Here is a 19,531-nt window from a genome sequence, read left to right as displayed (position 1 = left end):
AGGAGGGGCTGTGTTTATTGAGGACTGTTGCACTGCAGCTGTCTTCTAGCCATTGTGTTTTAGAAACATAAAATCCAGGTTGTTTGTGGTTATTAAATCATTGATTAGAAATGATTTATTTTTTAGTGAGCGGATGTTTAAAAATGCTAACTTGATGGCAGTGCTTTGTGTCTGTACAGCAAAGTCTTGGTTTGATGCATAATAGGCTGCAGATTAGATGAATTAGCCCTTCGGCTTGAGAAGGCCATAGACTTTCGAGCACGTGATAAAACAGAAATAGAGAAAGTTACAGGCACACTGGGTTCCTGCTTGTTCTGTAAACATTTGTGAATGTTGCTGCTATTATAGCGGGGACCCAACACATATCACATATCACTGAGAGCTGCTATCAGTTGTTTTTGGTTCACCTACAGCAGATGGAGCCTGGCATTGTGGCAGCAGCCAGAGAGCTCTCACAGGAGGAGGAGGACAAGCTGGGCCCACAGGCTTTGGTGGTTGGGGGGTCTGCCGTTTTTTAGTTGATATCTGGGGGCTTGCAGCGAATGAGTGGGAGAGTTTGGTCCCAGCATACACCAATTCCTCCATTTTTTTGTGAGAAGCTTAGAAGTGGAGATGCTGGAGAGAGGGATAATGTGTCCGGTGAGTTTGGCCTGTGTCTGTGGTGTTTCCGGTGACTGTGATATGTTGTGCCTGGCTTCCCTGGCTGTTTTCCAGAAAGTCTCGTCCTTGGGTGCTGAGTCTTGGAGGGCTGTTCTGATACATCACAGTCTGTCTGTGATGAGCTCTGTGGGCAGGGCTCAGCCGGGCTGGTGTCCCATGAGTATTGCTTGTAGTGGCTGCATGGTGTTATCAGTGTCCTTGTGGGATATGCCAACCACATGACGGCTTGGACCAGGTGTGTGTGTGCTGAATTGGATGACACAACTCTGCTGAAGGATGACGGAGGGAGAAGTACACATTATCACTTAACACTCTAGCACCAGTTTATTTGGGTGGAGGCCATCCAGTTTAAACAGTTGTCTATGGGCCCAGAAAAGATTGAAGTTGTCGATGAAATTCACTCCTTTTATATTGCAAGATCTTTGTAGCCATGTGTTCAGCCCAAGCAATACTAGGTTGTTCGAAATACACATTATTTTTCACATATTTGTCATCCTACATTACCTTTCTCCCCAGTCTGGGAAGAACAGGTCAAATAGTTCCTGTATCAAATGAAGGCCCCGCCTTCAGAAATACGAAATGTTTTGTGATTGGTTAGCTGGGCCAGTGTGTGTTGTGATTGGCAGCACTCGGCGCCTGGTCGGGAAATGTCATGCCCTCACCCTAGGCCCCTGCGAGCTTCAGTGTAAATATTGCGTCATAATCAAATAAATTTGAGTGCGATTTAAAGGGGTCATATGATGCTTTTTTAAATATCATTATTTTGTGTATTTGGTGTAACAGAAGTCAAGTCAAGTCAAGTCAAGTCTGCTTTATTGTCAATTCTTCCACATGTACAGTACATACATACAGAGAATCAAAATTGCGTTACTCTCAGACCCCCGGTGCATACAGATAACCACTAACAGTAGAGCCTAAAAATCTAGATCAAATATAAAATACAAGATAAAAACTATACAATAAGGGAATGTAAAAAACAGATAATAGAAAAAAAATAAAATAAAAATAAGGTTAAATAAAAAGCAGCACAAGGCACATGGCAGATAGAGTGCAAACCAGTGAACAAACAGTGCAAATAAAAAGATTTTTAGTGCATAAAAAATAGCTGATTAAAGTGACAAAGGGCTCAAGAGCAGTTATTTTATTTAAACTGACTGATAAGGTGGTAGAATGACGTCAGTTCCATGGTGAATGAGGTAGTGAGCAGACCACTGCTGCACAAAGTGACTGGTTCATGTAATCGTATGTTAGAGGGAGGGGGGGTGGAAGGACCTGGAGATGTGGGATCTGGGGGGGGTTCATAGTTCAGTGGTGCCTGGGGCAGAAGAGGGATGGGGGGGCAAGTTCGGGAGCGAGTTCAGCTTCCTGACAGCCTGATGAATGAAGCTGTCCTTCAGTCTGCTGGGTCCTGGCCTGGATACTCCGCAGTCTCCTCCCTGATGGCAGCAGACTGAAGAAGCTGTGTGACGGGTGAGTGGGATCACCTGCAATGCAGAGGGCTTTACGGTGAGTGAGACGGGTTCCATAAATATCCTGGAGGGAGGGGAGAGAGACACCAATGATCTTCTCAGCTGCTCTCACTATGCGTTGCAGAGTCTTCCGGCAGGACGCGTTGTAGGCGCCATAACCACACAGTGATGCAGCTAGTCAGAATGCTCTCGAAGGTGCCTCTGTAGAAGGTGTACATGATGGGGGCTGGGGCTCTGGCTCTCCTCAGTTTGCGGAGGAGGTAGAGACGCTGCTGTGATTTCTTGGCCAGTGATGCAGTGTTGTCGGTCCAGGAGAGGTCCTCTGTGATGTGCACACCCAGGAACTTGGTGCTGCTCACTCTCTCCACAGTCGCCACCGTTGATGGTCAGAGGAACATGCTGAGTGTGCGCTCTCCTGAAGTCAACAACAATCTCCTTCGTCTTCTCCACGTTCAGAGAGAGATTGTTGTCACTGCACCACCCGGCCAGGCGGCTCACCTCGCTCCTGTAGTTTGTCTCATCTCTGTTGCTAATGAGACCCACCACAGTCGTGTCATCGGCAAACTTAATGAAGAGTATGTTGACATGCTTTTATGTTCAAAAAACACATTCTTTTTCAAATACTGTACATTATTGTAGGTCCTCTATGCCCCACCTCTCTCAAACGTGTCGTTTTCTACAAAGTCCCTCCTTCTGACAAGCTCAGTCTGCTCTGATTGGCCAGCTGACCAGTGCATTGTGATTGGCCGAACATCACAAGCACCCGTCAGAAATGTAACGCCCCTTTCCATAATCGCTTATTTTAAAATATAAGCTTCATATTTTAAAATAAATGTAAAGACAGTTAATAATGTCCTTAGATTTACCATCAGTTCAAGCCTGAAAGGGGAACAGAGTTGCGTGACAGACAGTGATGAAGCTCATTTGTGTTTGCAGTACACAAGCCATGGACGGTTAAGACAGCTGACTCCACTGTGTGACCCTGTCTCTCTCTCTCTCTCTCTCTCTCTCACACACACACACACACACACACACACACACACACACACACACACACACACACACACACAATGTATTACAAAACTCCATATTTGAACAGTCAACAGCAAATGATGATTCAGAAGTGCCAGATTGAGCTGATTCAGAAGTGCCAGATTGTCGTAGGAAAGTCAGAATTACCTCCTCTCCTAGGTTCACGAAACGGTCGTCTATAAAATGCGTTGCTGTTCTGTTGTAAGTAATCTTAAAGATTCCTAAATGCATCTACTTTTGGAAGGCCAAATAAAGTGCTTTTTCTTTCTCCTAGATACACACAGCATCTCCCTGACATGACTGCTTCAACACTGTGTTACTGAAACCACGCCTTCTTTTTTTGCGCGAACATTTGGGCAGCATTACGCAAATATTTCCACATAGTGAAGTAGATATGTCTTAACTTTGCACCAAGAGCTTGTAACACTCCAAAGAGAAAGGAAAAATTTAAATCGCATTATATGACCCCTTTAAACTCAGATGATTGTAACCACTCTATGTTCATCTGTCTTGGGAAAGCTAGCGTGTCTCCAACATAATGATAACATTCGTTGTCTTCTCTAGTGCAGCTCAACCAAGTCTCGTGTCATTCATCGATCTTTGTGATATCATAAATCCCAGAAAATATGTGTTGTAGTCCAAACGAGTCATTTGTTATTTGTTGAAAAGTGATTTCTGTTAAATAAAATATCTCCTTTTGAAGTGGACTTTGAGCCTTGTAACTTTGCAGATCTTTTTTTTTTATGCTCAAACAGCAACATTACAGACTAATTAGAGTTGAAAAAGTGAAAAAACATTATAGGACCCCTTTAACAGCAAAGCAAAACTGATTTCCTTTCATTTTGAAGGAACACGTCTATATTGTTTCTGGCAATTATCCAGATACGAACTAAATTAGTTATTTTCATGTTTTTTTTTTTTTTGTTGTTTTTTTTTTAATGGTCTTTTACCCATAATTAAATGCAATTATAAATCATAAGATTGTGTGTATTGAAACGAAGATGAAGTGAAGGTCATTCAAGTTGTGCGAATGATTATTTCAGGTCATGCAAGTGTCTGTATTTTGCTGTAGAAGGACATTAAAATCAATTACCAGGAGACTTTTATAATTTAATCATTTTATTCTATTTGACAGGTACAGTTGTTATTTAAAAGACAATCATCAGTTGTAGTGATTTAATATGCACTGTCAGTCTGTTAAAACTGGACCACTGTTTAGTTGTATTTAAAAAAAAAAAAAAAGAAAGAAAAAATCCCATCATGCCAGTATACCATGCACATATGTCTGAAGGTTCTCGTTTTCTCTCCATGTAAACAAGAAAAAAAAGTTATTTGCATGAATAACTGGTTCCTACAGTTAGGCTCAGCAGCTGAAATGTTATATTTAGTGTGGAAATGCAAACTGGAAATATCTATGCTACAGTACAAATGGCTCTTCTTTGAAGAGTGTGATATTAGTGGTTTCATTAAGACTTACAGAGAGAATCTCATGAAAATGATCAAGATCATGTCTGGTCATACTTCATTAAATGCATTAGCAATTACCCTTTTTAATAATGCACATCTAAATTTAAGACATACTGAAATCAGTCACTTTCTAGATAAAGCTAAGCTACCTAATACTGAAAAGTGGTTTGATCATGTGGCAAAATGATTCATTCATACCAGGAAAACTGGCCTCCTAACTGTTCCCATTATTTGAAAGCAAGTCTAAATGCATTCTCCCACATTACCATGAACGGCCAGGTCAAAGCCGTCTTATCTCTGCGTCTCGAGAGACATGGGCCGGTAAACAGGAACTCCAGGGTCATGGAGTGAGGGAATGCCTTTAATGGCGTCTGCTGCCTTTTCAGCAATCATTATGGTGGGGGCGTTCAGATTCCCGCTCACCATGCTGGGCATAACAGAGGCATCCACCACCCTCAGCCCCTGCAGACCGTACACACGCAGAGCAGGGTCCACCACCGCCATGCTGTCCGAGGCGCTGCCCATTTTACACGTGCAGGACGGGTGGTATGCGCTGTCCGCCTTCTGCCGGACGAAAGAGTCGATCTCTGCGTCGGATTGGACGGCGGGGCCCGGCTGCACCTCAGGTCCTCTGAAAGGGTCGAAGGCTTTTTGAGTGAAGATTTCCCGTGTGTGCTTGATGCATTCTCTGAACTCCCACACGTCAGTGTCTGTGGGACATCAAGAGATGGAGAACATGAGGCAGTTAGAGAAACTACACAAGAATCAGTCAGGACAGTTATGATGTCAGGATCATCCGTTCAAAACATATGAACACACAACCAACTTGTGACCACGAGGGGTTCACGCTTTAGCTACAAGTTTTGCCTACACCATTGATGATTACCATGTTTCATCTCAATATGCCAAAGATACAGCCTCACTTCTGTTCTGGTTTCTCGCCATAAAATCTGTTGATGCGTTATGTGAGTGTTTCTGATTATCTTTCTCTTTATACATATATATTAAAATGTGTATATACAGTATATATTAAGTTTCTTACTATAGAAAAATCTACAAACTTTTGACTGGAATTGACTTAAGGTTCTTAAATTTGGGATTTAAAAAGAGTAAGATTATTTAAAATGTGAAAAGTTCAGACAGGAGCAAACTGAAAGCACCTGTATTACTGAACACTATTTGCTTCTAGACCGCAAAGTTCAGAAGTTGAACAGAAAAACTGTTGCAACACCCTTAAAAAGTGGGAGAGAGATACATTTACCAAAATACATTTCCTTAAAGAGATAGTTTACTGGTCCCCATTGACTTCCATAGTATGAAAAGAAAAACAACAACAACACTAGGCAAGTCAAAGGGGACCAGCATCTGCAGATGAACTATCCCTTTAAGTAACAACAAATTAGTGGAAAAGAAACCCTCTCCACGAGTGTGTTGGTTGGTTGGTTATTTTTCATGCTGTAGCTAGGAAATGACAGCTGCAAAAGTAGATTTTTAACTCCAATCACAGTTTGATATTATTTTTATTGCTATATTGTAATTTCAGACAAGACAAAAATAAAACGGCCATAATTGAAATGCAGGAAACTGATTTAGTCTTGTAGGATGGGGGACAAAGTCCCATGGTTACCCTAGAACAGCTCCATTTCACAGAAGAACATGGTGCCTGAGGCCTGAGGGTCAGATCAGAGTGAACGTACCGGTGGAAAGGTAGTTTGGTTGGATGATAGGGTGATCAAACGGGTCTTTACTCTTCAGTTTGAGCCACCCAACACTCGTGCTCCTCATGGGTCCAACATGAACCTACACACATTACAGAGAATAAACAAATGTGCCGTGAGGGCAAAGACTGCAACTGTAGTCAATGACTGAAGCTTGACTCTCTTAATGAAAGTCAACATTTACTTCCTCAGCTACAGGTGAATTAAAGAAGTCTTCACGCACACTGGGATTCATAGCAAAGTAAATTTCACGTAAGACCGTCGGTGTTGCGATGTGGGCATGTCTAGTGATGGAAAGTCAAATCTTATTCCCAGGTAGCAAAATTTAGGTTATAAAAATATTGTGGGAACATTGTTTGGAAATGTTTCTAAAACGTTGAAATGTCCAGTTCTATTGTTGTTATTAGAATGTTATTTAAAAAGGTTTCTAATATGTTTCTTGCAATGTTCTTACAAATTTTCTCCTAGAATATAATTTTTATTTTTAATATTCTAGGATTATAAAGTAAGTGTTCTTTTTGGGACATTCGTTTAATGTTCCCTCGCAACTTTTTCACCCAAAATATAACAAATATTATATTTGAATGTTTATTTTTTAATGTTGTAATCTTGAAAAAAATAAAAATAATAATAAAAAAGGACATTTTAATGGTCTTAGAACATTAAAGTTTCTTACAATGTTCTACTAATATTTTCACCCAAAATAGTGTTATTTGTCATTTTATTTCTAATATTCTAAGAACATTAACATGTCTAGTTTTGTTGTTGTGCTTAAAACATTATTTAAAAGTGACTAATGTCTTAAACACGTATTAGTTCTACTAATTTTATAATTTACCCAAAATATAACATTAGAAAATTTCTCAACATTATGGGAATGTTCATCAAGTAAAAATACCATCATTAAGACCTTTCAAGAATGTTGTTCTAAAAACGTTTTCTCTCAGTGTTATGAGACCATACATCAATATTAATAAAGAACATTTCATTACGTTAAGAACGTTTTGTCCTAGTGAAAGTTGTGATGTTTCCCTTTCCCTACTACTGTATTGAAAAGTTTTTTGTCTATTATTGTACCCCACATCACTGCCATTGTCAATGTCTCACTTAGTAAAGGGATTGTTTCTCCTGCATTAAAAATGGCAGCAGTTACATCGGTTCTAAAAAAGCCTGGGAGTGATATTGCTGAGATGTCCAATTATTGGCCAGTTTCTAATTTACAATTCTTGGCAAAAGTCCTTGAGCGTGTAGTTGTTACTAGAGACTTTTCAGTCTGGGTTTAGGTCTGGACATAGCACAAAGACTGCTTTAGTTAGGGTGTTGAGTGACCTTGTTATAGCTTATTCTGGGGCTTGTGGCATTTTGGTTCTTTTAGATCTTAGTGCTGCATTAACAGACTACATAGATAGATTGGTCTATCTGGAACGGTGTTGAACTGGTTTAAATCTTATCTTTCAGAACGTTCTGTTTGTTTCACTGGGTAATAATAGATCTCAGACTGCGCCTTTGTGTCAGTGTGTCCCTCAGGGCTCAGTTTTGGGACCTGTTCTATTTAGTATTTACATGCTGCCTCTTGGGCAGATTATTCAGAAGTATGGCCTGGGCTATCATTGTTACACGGACGATACCCAGATTTATATCATCACCCAGCCTGAATCCACTTCTTCCTTTTTAACTCTTTCTGCCAAATTAATGCAAATAAAAAAACTTACTAAAAAAATCTAACTAAAACTTAAAATAACATAAATTTTTAACAACATCCACTCCATCTAATGTTAATAAGTTCAGTAATTTTAAACTTTCAGTTGACAATATCCAAATATCTCCTTCTGCTCAGGTGCATATTTTGAGTGTGATTTTTGATGCTCAGTTGACTTTTAATTCTCACATCAAAAACATAACTAAAGTTGCTTTTTTTCCATCGTCATAACATTGCTCACATTAGACCCTTTCTTTATAGGCCTCAGGCTGAGTCTTATTCATGCCTTCATCACATCAAGGCTCGATCATTGCAATTTTCTCTTTGGGGGTTTACCAGCAAGTTCTGTTAAGAGACTACAATATATTCAAGACTCCGCTGCGCGGGTTTTGACTTATACATCCTCACACCATCATATTACCCCAGTGCTCCAGCAAATTCATTGGCTCCTGGCTCAATCACGTATTGATTTTAAAACTCTGATTTTAACATAAAGCAGTGCATGGGCTGGCTCCAGATTACATTTGTGACTTGGTTAACTCTTTCCACACCTTCTCGCTCTCTCCGCTGGTTGTTTTTCCTTGTATCAGCCTTTTTGTAAATTAAAAACCATGGGGGCTTTCCTATAATGCGCCTAAGTTACAGAATGCATTACCTGTGTTTATTAGGAATGCTGCTTTCTTGGATTGTTTTAAGAAACTTCTTTTTACTGAAGCTTTTAATTTATGACTATTACTATGATTTTATTTTTGATATTTGTAGTTTTGGTTGACTTGTTATTTTGTTTGTACATGTTGTAGCGCTTTGAGTATTAAGAAAGGCGCATTACAAATAAAATGTATTATTATTATTATTATTATGTTAGCTGGGTTGTCATCAGAGTGTTCATGTTACGATCTGGTTTGTCTCTGTCCACAAACAGCGATGTATCAGAAATCACCAGCATTCTGAGCCAGTGTGTTTCACTAATAATCATGTTTCTGATATTATTGATAATGCACTGCTGCCATTTATGTACAAACACATTTCTCTGCAGAATGTTAATGTTAGGTTACACCTACTACACTAAGAATCCAGCCATTTATTGACCTGTGTGAACGCCCCTCTACATCATGTGACTCTTTAGGCTTGACAACAGAACACAGATAGTGTTTGATTAGCAACAGCTCAAAACAGGCAGAATTATGTAGTCTTTAAACTACTCCAACCTGGAAGGCCTCGATCTTGGATTTAACACGGCCGTGATCGATGACCTGAGAGGGCAGGAAATGGAACTGAATATCAGGATGAGGAACACCAGGACGACTACGAATGAACCCGCCGCTCTCCAGATGAGCTGTTGCACCGTAACCTACAGCAGAACACACACAGTGTGTTAATGACTGGAAACACTTCATGCTCTTGACAGGCTTTGTGAGAAGCACACAACTAACCAGAGCTCTTACTGAACCAAACGTTCAGATTCATTACCTGTGAATCTGAGAAGCCATTCCAGGCCGATCTTCACCATGTGGAAGGGCTTCTGGGCTTTGTAGAGTGTGATGGGTTGAGTACAGCGATGCTGCACATATATCTCCAGATGATCCTGGAGATTACAGCCCACACCTGTGAACACACACACACACACACACACACAACCCCACACACACACACACACACAATTCTTTCATAAGCACAGTCCACATTTAACCTTTTTGTCAAGATTTTTTTTTTAATCAGTTTTTAAATCGCAAATTCACTGATATTTGAAACAGCATTTCTCCCACCTCCCCGAAATAAAACTTTAGAGCAATATTATGCCCCTCTCAAACTAAAATTTATAAAAAAAAAATGAAAAATAAAAAAAAAAATAAGAATTAAGGCCCGTTCAAACCAAGATTAAGAACTATAAAGTTTATTGTAACTAAGTATATTAGAATAATAAGGTTCTGTTTAGCATTGTGTGCCTGTTTAAATTCTGTACACTCTATAGACTTGCGATAATGTTAGTGTTCCAATAAAGCACACTAGTTTGTAAACCTTGTGATATTTCAAAACACTAATTAGGCACACATTTTGCCACAAAGCAATTTTCTTCTCCTAAATTTACCTTATGAAAATACAACCTAACATAAATACCATACTCAATGAATTAAACCCACTTATTGAAACCCAATTAAAAAACTAAAAAAAAAAAAAAAGACAAAATTATCACAAAAAAATCAATAATTACTAGATATTTTTTTCTTCACAGAATTGTGATATAAACTCACAATTGCGAGACAGTCACAATTATGAGAAAAAAAGTCAGAATTGTGAGAGAAAAAGTCACAATTACCTTTTTTATTCAGGGGCGGAAACGGGCTTCTATTATTTTTTAGATAAAATGCTTTTAAATAAAAAAATACAAATAAACACTATCCTTTACAGGTGACTGTGCAGTGAATACTAGAATATTCAAGGTGAAGTACATCATGTTTGATGTTGAAATCTCCTCAGATTAATTTACATTATAAATGTGCACATTTGTTTTTAAATAAGACTTACTTCAAAATGGATCACAGAATAATCTGCTCTGGAAAAAGAAAGTGTTTTCTAAAGAAAAGACAAGAAATTATGACTGAAGTGATAAAGTGACCAAATAAGTGTACTGCTGAGTCTTACCAGCTCATCTTCTTCACTGGCCCAACAATGTCTAAAAATGGCCCCTGAGCCGTGAAACATGATCATCCCTGTTGTAAGGGGTGTTCTTAGTTTGACACTCTTCAGCTGGAGTGTGTTGCAAGTGTGCAAACGTGAGAAATTATTTGCTTGTCACAGGGTTCGTACAGAAACTGCAAAAATAAATTCCAGGACTTTCAAGGACTTTAAGCACTACTTTTTTTCGTTTTCAAGGACTAAAATCAGAGATCACAACATCATCATAATCTTTCAAATTCTAATAAATAAATTAATAAAACAAAATGGTACAAATAAAGTGCAGCACATGCAAAGCATGCAATGTCTGTGGCAACTTGAAAAGATACTATGGCAAAGTTATCGCTTACCTTATTCAAAGTGATTTTTTATGAATATATAATTGACCTGAAGAGAGAGTCAGAAGGAGAAACACCTCTGTATTAATATCAGACACGCTGCATCCTTAATTTTGCTAGAAGACAAGACTGTTTTTATCGAAAACAAAAATTAACACTAATTTTATATATACTGCCTTTTTAAACATTCAAGTACTTTTCAAGAACCTTTACATAAATATGGCTGTTTTCAAGGGTTTTCCAGGACTTAAATTTCAAAAAGTCAAATTCAAGTATTTCAGGCACTTTAAGCACATTGTACGAACCCTGTTGTCACTGGAGTATTTTATTTTGTCAAAATCAAATGCCCAATCAAGGGCTTGCAAGCCAAAGTTTGCCCATGATGCCCTCTGATTTGGCCCGTCATGCCATATCACAAGATTAGGGAAAAACATGCCACTGAAGCATATCTTCATTTCTAACTTATATCTTTGCTTTAACAATTTTAAGTTTTACTTTTGCATTGAAATGTAAAAAATATGAGTTGAACGGGAGCTCTAGTGAAGTGTGGCCATTGCATGCAAAGTGGTTCATGATACAAAACAGTTTCATGGAGATCATTTCATAGCACAAACAATCTATGTGTAAAACTGCAGCTGTCAAAAAAAAAAAAAAAAAAAAAAAAAAATTCTGATTTTGCTTATCACAGATTTGTTTTGGTGGCTTAAAATGGCAGAAATGTATTTATTTCTTCCTCTAAAATAATTCCCAGAGCAGGTGAAGCTGCTTTGGACTAAAGCCTCCGTTCAGTTTAACTGTTATGAACATATGGCATTCACATTACATATGACAAGTCGAGCGAGGGTCAGATATCATTCTTATACTGAGATTTAAATATATGTTCGCATTCTTAGAGACTGCTTAAAATCAAAACAGACTATTTATTTTCTTATTGCACGTTACTGCTCTTGTCAACATCTTCTTTTGACCACAATCTTTAATCAAAATGTCATAACTTGCACTTCCTGTGATATGAATCACTTGTTGTCTGACAAATGCAAGGTCAGACAATCTCATACAGTTCTGACTCCATTCTGGTATGCAACGTCTTCATTACAAATATATTTAAATACAAGACAAACACATTTCAAGACATAAACGTAAATTTTAGTTTACCATAAATGCTTGTCAGAACATTTGGCTTAATGTACTTTGAGCCACTGGATGTGCCTTTAACCAGATCCACTTGTTTAAAAAGTCTTTAAATTATACAGCTACAAAAGAGAGTGCAAACCCAAAAATACATTTTTGCAGCTGATCTTATTGCATATGCATTTGTAGGAGTTTCCCTTTCAGACACAAAATTAATTTTTTAGGAGAGTATTTAAATCTAAAACTTGCTCTTGGGAGATTGTGTTGGTCATTATGGAAATTATCTAGCGGTGTCTGTGTCATTTTAATTTGCATACTGTCAGTACATCACCTGCAGAACTTTCCACTCCCATCTGCACTTTTATGGGATTGTGGTCTCACGCTAATTTGCCTTGTTTAGTGAATCTGGCCCTTCCATTTATTTATTTTTTTTTTTTACACCATAAATCATGTGAGGGACTGAAATACCATTCCAAAAATATTTTGAGTAAATACATAGAAATTAATGGGGTAAAAATACAAATTACAAAATAAATGTAAATGTCAGATAACAATAAGAGCGTCAATGAGTGCTGATGCGTGTCTTTTGCTGCAGATGCACTACTCTGTTGAAAAAAAACAGCATATGCTGGTAAGAGATGTTTTGAGGCATGGCTTCTGGTTTGAGCTGGTCCTAAGCAACTAGCTCCTGACCACCTTTAAACCAGCTCAAACCAGAAGCCATGCCTCAAAACATCTCTTACCAGCATATGCTGTTTTTTTTCAACAGTAAAACACTAATAAGAGCATTGTTAGTGGGTATTTTGTAATCTACGTAGATGGACAAAAACAATAATTTTGATAACGTCATTTGAAATGGACTGTAATTAAATTTGTTTTGTTACTTTCAGGACAATTTCAGTAAACTAGTTAACCTTATAATCACAACTAAATAGACTCCCGTCATTTATTTGTTCTCTATTTGAAAACACTTGTCCATTTATTTCACCTAATGTTATTATTATTGATTACTGATGTTGTTAGAAAAATCCTATGTTGTGATATGAAGATGAAACATTTAAATCATTTATTTAATGTTTTACTTCAGATTTTCATTAAACTGGCTCTGCATATTGTTTATCAGACACAAACATGCAAATGATCAGTTTCTTTTACAAAAGTAAAAAAAAAAAAAAAAAAAAAAAAAAAAAAAACAGTCTAATTATTTCCATAAGTATTCTGGAAATAATTAATAAATGACAGTGGTGTCTATTTAATTGTATTTGTAAAGTTAGGTGTTTATTAGGCTACTGAATTAACTAGTTTACTGAAAGTTTTACAGAGAAAAAAAAAAAATAGTATAATAAAGTGTACTTCTTTCCCACAAGAGATAATACATATTGTCTGTTTCATGCCTACTTTAAAGTGTGCAGCCAGTTTGCCAGTAAAACCCATTTTACTTCCTCACTAAAGCCAGTATTTACTCGCATGGACCTGGTCTGAAGGAAAGGGGCCTTGAGGCTACACCGCATAAAGAAGGAAATGGGGTCACCTGGAAGATGCTGTATAACGGGAATATCATGTTTGCGAAGTTCATCTGCGTTTCCCACTCCAGACAGCAGGAGGAGCTGTGGAGAGTTTATTGCTCCACCGCTGAGAATGACCTCCTTATCAGCAAAAACCTGAAGTCAACGTAAGAGACATACACGTGTCAACAAATCACAATCTTTTATTTATTTATTTTTATCAGAGGAAATGAGTGAAAGTGAAAGACTGCCTGGCAGATAAGAAGCCATGGAGCGTGACTATCATCACTTATCAGCAGTCTGTTACAGACATTCTCAGAACTGTTGATCTGTTGATGTGGTGAGAGTCTGGTGGAAAAAAAGTCCCAACTTTGCAACTGTGACAGATTATGTAGGTTAATCACATAGACTAAACAACCTGCTTACTGAACTTTACACGTCAAAGGCTTTAGATCTTCAGATCTCATTTAGCACAGATCTCTGCTAGAGATATACGGCTGTTATCAAGGCCATGCGCTGGAAAATGCTGCCTTCACAGCCGGTATACAGATAATCACATCCTTATCCAACGTAACATCCTGTCTACTGGGGGTTGCTTCATCTGGTTGGCTTTCTATGCCATCCCACAAGAGCTCTGAGAATGGTTGAAAGAATAAAAATGGCCAAAGCATTTGCTTGGTTATGTCTAATCAGATGTCATAGTGTCTTAGAAGGTAAAAACCTTTAAACGTGCCTTGATGCAAAAGCACTGTCTGTTGAGTCAAGGACAGACTTGGCTGTGAAAAACACCTGTTTGGAAGATTTAAACAGGTTTAAAGGTAACCGATGATGCAGTTTAACGTTGCATCTACAAAGCAAAACATTTCAACTCAAACACCTTCTATAATGCAAGTCCTCACTCACCAGTGATTGAGTTAGAGGCTAAGAATAAGTTTTACTCAAATTTACTCACCTTCAGGCCATCTAGTAATTTTTTTCTTTTTTTCTTTGGTAGAACAGTAAAGCAGTTTTTTAGCTGAAACTGTGATCCCTGCTGTCACAGTTATGGATTTCACGTGTTGTGTTTTCATTTGTCTTCATGCTCATTTTGATTTTGATCTAGTTTCTGTCTCTCCTTTGATTAGTTCATTCAGTTCACCTGTGTCCGTTAATCTTCTCATTAGTTCCCTCGTTTAGTATCTGTAGAAGTTCTCCCTGTTCTGTTGAGTCCTGTGCCAAATATCAGTTGATGTGGATTTACCTTTGGCTCTGTTGTTTCCCTGTGGATTTATTCAAGACTGTGGACTGAACTACTCTTCTTCGTCATGCACTTTAACTAGCTTTATATATATATATATATATATATATATATAATATATATATATATATATATATATATATATATATATATATATATATATATATATATACACACACAGGCCACTTTATTAGGTATACCTTGCTAGTACCGGGTTGGACCCCCTTTTGCCTTCAGAACTGCCTTAATTCTTCGTGGCACAGATTCAACAAGGTGTTGGAAACATTCCTCAGAGGAATGGTCCATATTGACATGATAGCATCACTCAATTTCTGCAGATTTGTCGGCTGCACATCCATGATGCGAATCTCCCGTTCCACCACATCCCAAAGCTGCTCTACTGGATTGAGATCTGGTGACTGTGGAGGCCATCTGAGTAAAGTGAACTCATTGCCATGTTCAAGAAACCAGTCTGAGATGATCTGAGCTTTGTGACATGGTGCATTATCCTGCTGGAAGTAGCTATCAGAAGATGGGTACACTGTAGTTATAAAGGGATGGACATGGTCAGCAACAATACTCAGGTAGGATGCTCAATTGGTACTAAGGGGCCCAAAGTGTGCCAAGAAAATATCCCCCACACTATTACACCACCACCAGCAGACTGAACCGTTGAGACAAGGCAGGATGGATCCATGCTTTCATGTTCTTTATGCCAAATTCTGACCCTACCATCTGAATGTCTCAACAGAAATCCAGACTCATCAGACCAGGCAACATGTTTCTAATCTTCTATTGTCCAGTTTTGGTGAGTCTGTGTGAATCATAGCCTCCGTTTCCTGTTCTTAGCTGACAGGAGCAGCACCCGGTGTGGTCTTCTGCTGCTGTAGCCAGTCTGCTTCAGGGCTCGACGTGTTGTGCGTTCAGAGATGGTTTTCTGCATACCTTGGTTGTAACGAGTGGTTATTTGAGTTACTGTTGCCTTTCTATCATCTCTAACGAGTCTGCCCATTCTCCTCTGACCTCTGACATCAACAAGGCATTTTCGTCCACTGCCGCTCACTGGATAATTTCTCTTTTTTGGACCCTTCTCTGCAAACCCTAGAGATGGTTGTGTGTGAAAATCCCAGTAGATCAGCAGTTTTTGAAATACTCAAAACAACCATTCCACGTTCAGTCACTTAAATCCCCTTTCTTCCCCATTCTGATGCTAGATTTGAACTTCAGCAAGTCGTCTTACCCACATCTAGATGCCTAAATGCATTGAGTTGCTGCCATGTGATTGGCTGATTAGCAATTTGTGTTACCAAGCAATTGAATAGGTGTACCTAATAAAGTGGGCGGGGTGTGTGTGTGTGTGTGTGTGTGTATATATATATATATATATATATATATAGTTTTGTTTTTTTGTTTTTTTTACTAGGGTGGTGATTCATAAAATGCATGTCAATAGATACTGGCTCTTAAAAAAACAAACAAAAAAAACAATAAAAAAAAAAACAAATACAGACTAGACAAATTGAATAACGTGGCTCCTGATAATATATAGAGGTCTTACGAAGAAAAACAATCGGTCTGTGCTAGAAACAGAACATCATTAACTGCAATCCAGAGCCTCAGAGAAACAGGAAAGTCTGATTTGTTTCCTTGAACTGGTTCTTTTGGACAGTTCATTTCAATTTACTGTTTTCAATATTTCGATTCAGCAATGTGTTTATGTAATCATACAATGATATCATGTATACACGATTATTATTATTATTAAAACAACCAATATCTCACTAAAAATAATCGGATCAAAAGAAGGATTCCTTCGTGGACTGGACATCACTCCGGACCGTTTGCCTGAGGCTGATCACAGACAACAATGTTGTAAATACTGTTCCATTTTTCTTAAAGAATGATTATTGCACTTTATAAGACCTCAATATATACCATCAGGAGCCACGGATGTTAATTTTGCCTTGCCTGTATATGCTTTCTTGATTCTCAAAGTGCATAGTTTTGCATTTTATGGATAATTTTAAGGATTTCAGTTAAAATCTTCTTTACTTTTCTGCTAAAGAAAGAAGTCATCTACATCTTGGATGGCCTGAGGAAGAGTAAAATAACAGCATTTTTTTATTTTTTTTTTGTGGTGAACTATCCCTTTAATCTCACTTAAAACTGTTAATGGCAGGTTTATATATTCCTGACTGCACTATGCAGTTTGTAATGAAATACTTTTTCTGGTCACAAAGCAAGGCTAGTTTATTTATAATTCTAAATCCCAAGTATACTATAGAAGCATTCATTAGGTAGTGCACATGAAGAGTCAAATGTGTCTATCCACATTCACGACCAATGTAGCATACTTTGAAAGGTGTACGTGCTCTGCTGTGTGCGATACATATGCCTGGACTGTTTTCCGCTCCAATTAAAACCACTTTGACATTTAGCATTTTCCCTTAAACTGCAGGGTTTAAAACATTGATAACCCAGGGGTTCAGTGCAGTGTCAAAATGCAATTACACAAACACTAACGCCATCGACCCAATTTTTCATCTGTCAACCCTTCTCATACTCCAACCCTCCCGGTACTCCTACCCCCCCATCTCTGGTCCCGTCAAACAGAATACGGGTCACCATGCAGCTGACCTCTGTTCTCAGATTGGCTCTGGACAGCACAGGCCGGAGGTAAGCACTAGCTGTGCTCCATCGTTTACCTGTTGGAGAAAAAGGGGAGAAGTTGAATTTGGTCATTACAGATTCAAGAACAGAATTCTACTATTACTAGGTACTGGTAATACTGGTTGTATGATACAATGTATGACTACTTTGAAAAGTACATTTTAATATACAGAAGTGATATATTTCAGTCATAATTTCTTCAAGTTAAACTTTTTATTTTTTATTCATTTATTTCTTTATTTGCTGTTCTTTGAGTTTCAGTGTGCATTTGTCGGTAGCTTTTCTCAAATGAAATCATGCATACCTCATGAAAACTTTGTGAAGTCACTCTCGCAAAAGCATTGAGACACAGACAGTGAGCGTGACGCTGTTTGAGTTTGTGTATCAGACTAAATGGCGGCATTCATTCACACAGAGACATGCAGAACTTACTAGCCACATTCACTGGCTGGCTGTTTTGTTCATTTCTGCTGTGCGTCAGACTGTTAGATTAATGTCCAGAGATCATTATCAACATAAATTTGATTATGGTTTATCGTCCAGCCCTAATTTCCTTTCTTAATGTTCACCTCTGTGGATGGTCATATCCATCCAGCCCACTCCTTCCTGCTGGAATCCATTCATGTCATCCGTAAAGGGGTATCCAGCCTGCTGGCCCACTTCGATGAACGCGTGGTGCAGAGGGTGACTGGTCTTTCCTCGCGTCACATGCAGCGGACCGTCGCCACCTCGGTATCGATCCGCTCCCAGCTCATGCGTCTGGGCCTTCCGGAAGTACGGAAGACAGTAATCGTAGCCCCAGCCCTCGGCGCCCTCGCTCTGCCAGCGGTTGTAGTCCTCAGCGTGCCCCCGAATGTACACCATGGCATTGAGCGACGATGAGCCGCCCCAGACGCGCCCACGAGGCCAGTACATCACCCTGTCATCCATGTGCGCCTGAGGTAGCGTGTGGTAAAACCAGTTGTACTTGTCATCGCAGAGGTTATACGTCAGAGCGGCCGGCATGTGAATCTTCCAGGACAGACGGGTGCTTCCCAGCTGCTTGTCTTTGGGTCCCGCCTCCAGAAGCAGCACTGAATCGGATGCGTTCTCTGACAGACGGTTGGCCAGCACGCAGCCTGCAGATCCGGCCCCGACTATGACATAGCTGTAGGATGCTGTGCTCTTATTTACTGCGGTACTGCTGTACCTGCGTTGCTGCAGCAGTGGACATGAGTTTGGCAAGCGTTGCACACCGATGTACCTGCGAAGGCTTGAAGTGAGCCTCACAGACGATGAGAAACACAGCATACTGATGGAGATCTCAGCTTTCAAAGTCCTGCACTGATGGTCATCAGGGCCCTTGAGAAAACAAACATCATGAAATTCATTGCACTTGATGCCGTTTTAGGATTTGCTGAAAAGTATACAAGTTAAATACACTTGCCAAGTGCAATTTCTAACTATGAAATACAGTCCAGAAATTTAGAAGCACTAATAAGTAAATCTTCAACATTACTATTATACTCATTTTAATATTAAACTCATGAAAAATAGAAAATCAAACAGATATATTAGTTGTGTTTGATTTCCAAGACCTCTTTCATAAGTGGAATAAATTTACTTGCAAATTCCCTTATGGTAACATAAAAAATAATAAATATTAAATAAACATATTCAATACTTAGTTGAACATCATATGATTTTGAATAATATCAATCCACAAAGTGACTCTCTTTATGAGGCAGTCACTGAATCATTCATTCAGACAATTTGTTCAAAAACATTCAGGAACAAGAAACTTATAAGCAAGTGATTAAATCATTCATTCAAATGCAGTGATTCATTCAGGAACAAAAGAAGTGACTGGGTGCCTCTCAAACGGAAGGCTGCAGCCTAGTGAGGATCCTTTCTAATCCAGTCCTTCTGAGGCTTCAAGGCTAGAGTCCT

General features: G+C 38.7%; 1 protein-coding gene across 1 annotated transcript; it reads right to left on the bottom strand.

Annotated features, from left to right (window-relative positions):
• Positions 1 to 4,267: 4,267 nt before the first annotated feature.
• On the bottom strand, positions 4,268 to 18,958 carry chdh (choline dehydrogenase). The gene is made up of 8 exons (XM_042762938.1): positions 18,172 to 18,958; positions 17,502 to 17,637; positions 15,798 to 15,810; positions 13,722 to 13,851; positions 9,516 to 9,650; positions 9,254 to 9,396; positions 6,326 to 6,428; positions 4,268 to 5,338 (listed from the first exon to the last, which is right to left on the bottom strand). Exons 1-8 carry the CDS (start codon positions 18,890 to 18,892, stop codon positions 4,920 to 4,922), a joined length of 1,800 nt encoding a protein of 599 aa, XP_042618872.1. The 5' UTR covers positions 18,893 to 18,958; the 3' UTR covers positions 4,268 to 4,919.
• Positions 18,959 to 19,531: the final 573 nt, after the last annotated feature.

The sequence above is a fragment of the Cyprinus carpio genome, chromosome A8 (genome assembly GCF_018340385.1).
Source record: "Cyprinus carpio isolate SPL01 chromosome A8, ASM1834038v1, whole genome shotgun sequence".
Taxonomy (NCBI): Eukaryota; Metazoa; Chordata; class Actinopteri; order Cypriniformes; family Cyprinidae; genus Cyprinus; species Cyprinus carpio.
The sequence above is the reverse complement of the archived record's forward strand: the minus strand, read 5'-3'. Positions and strand labels throughout refer to the sequence as shown.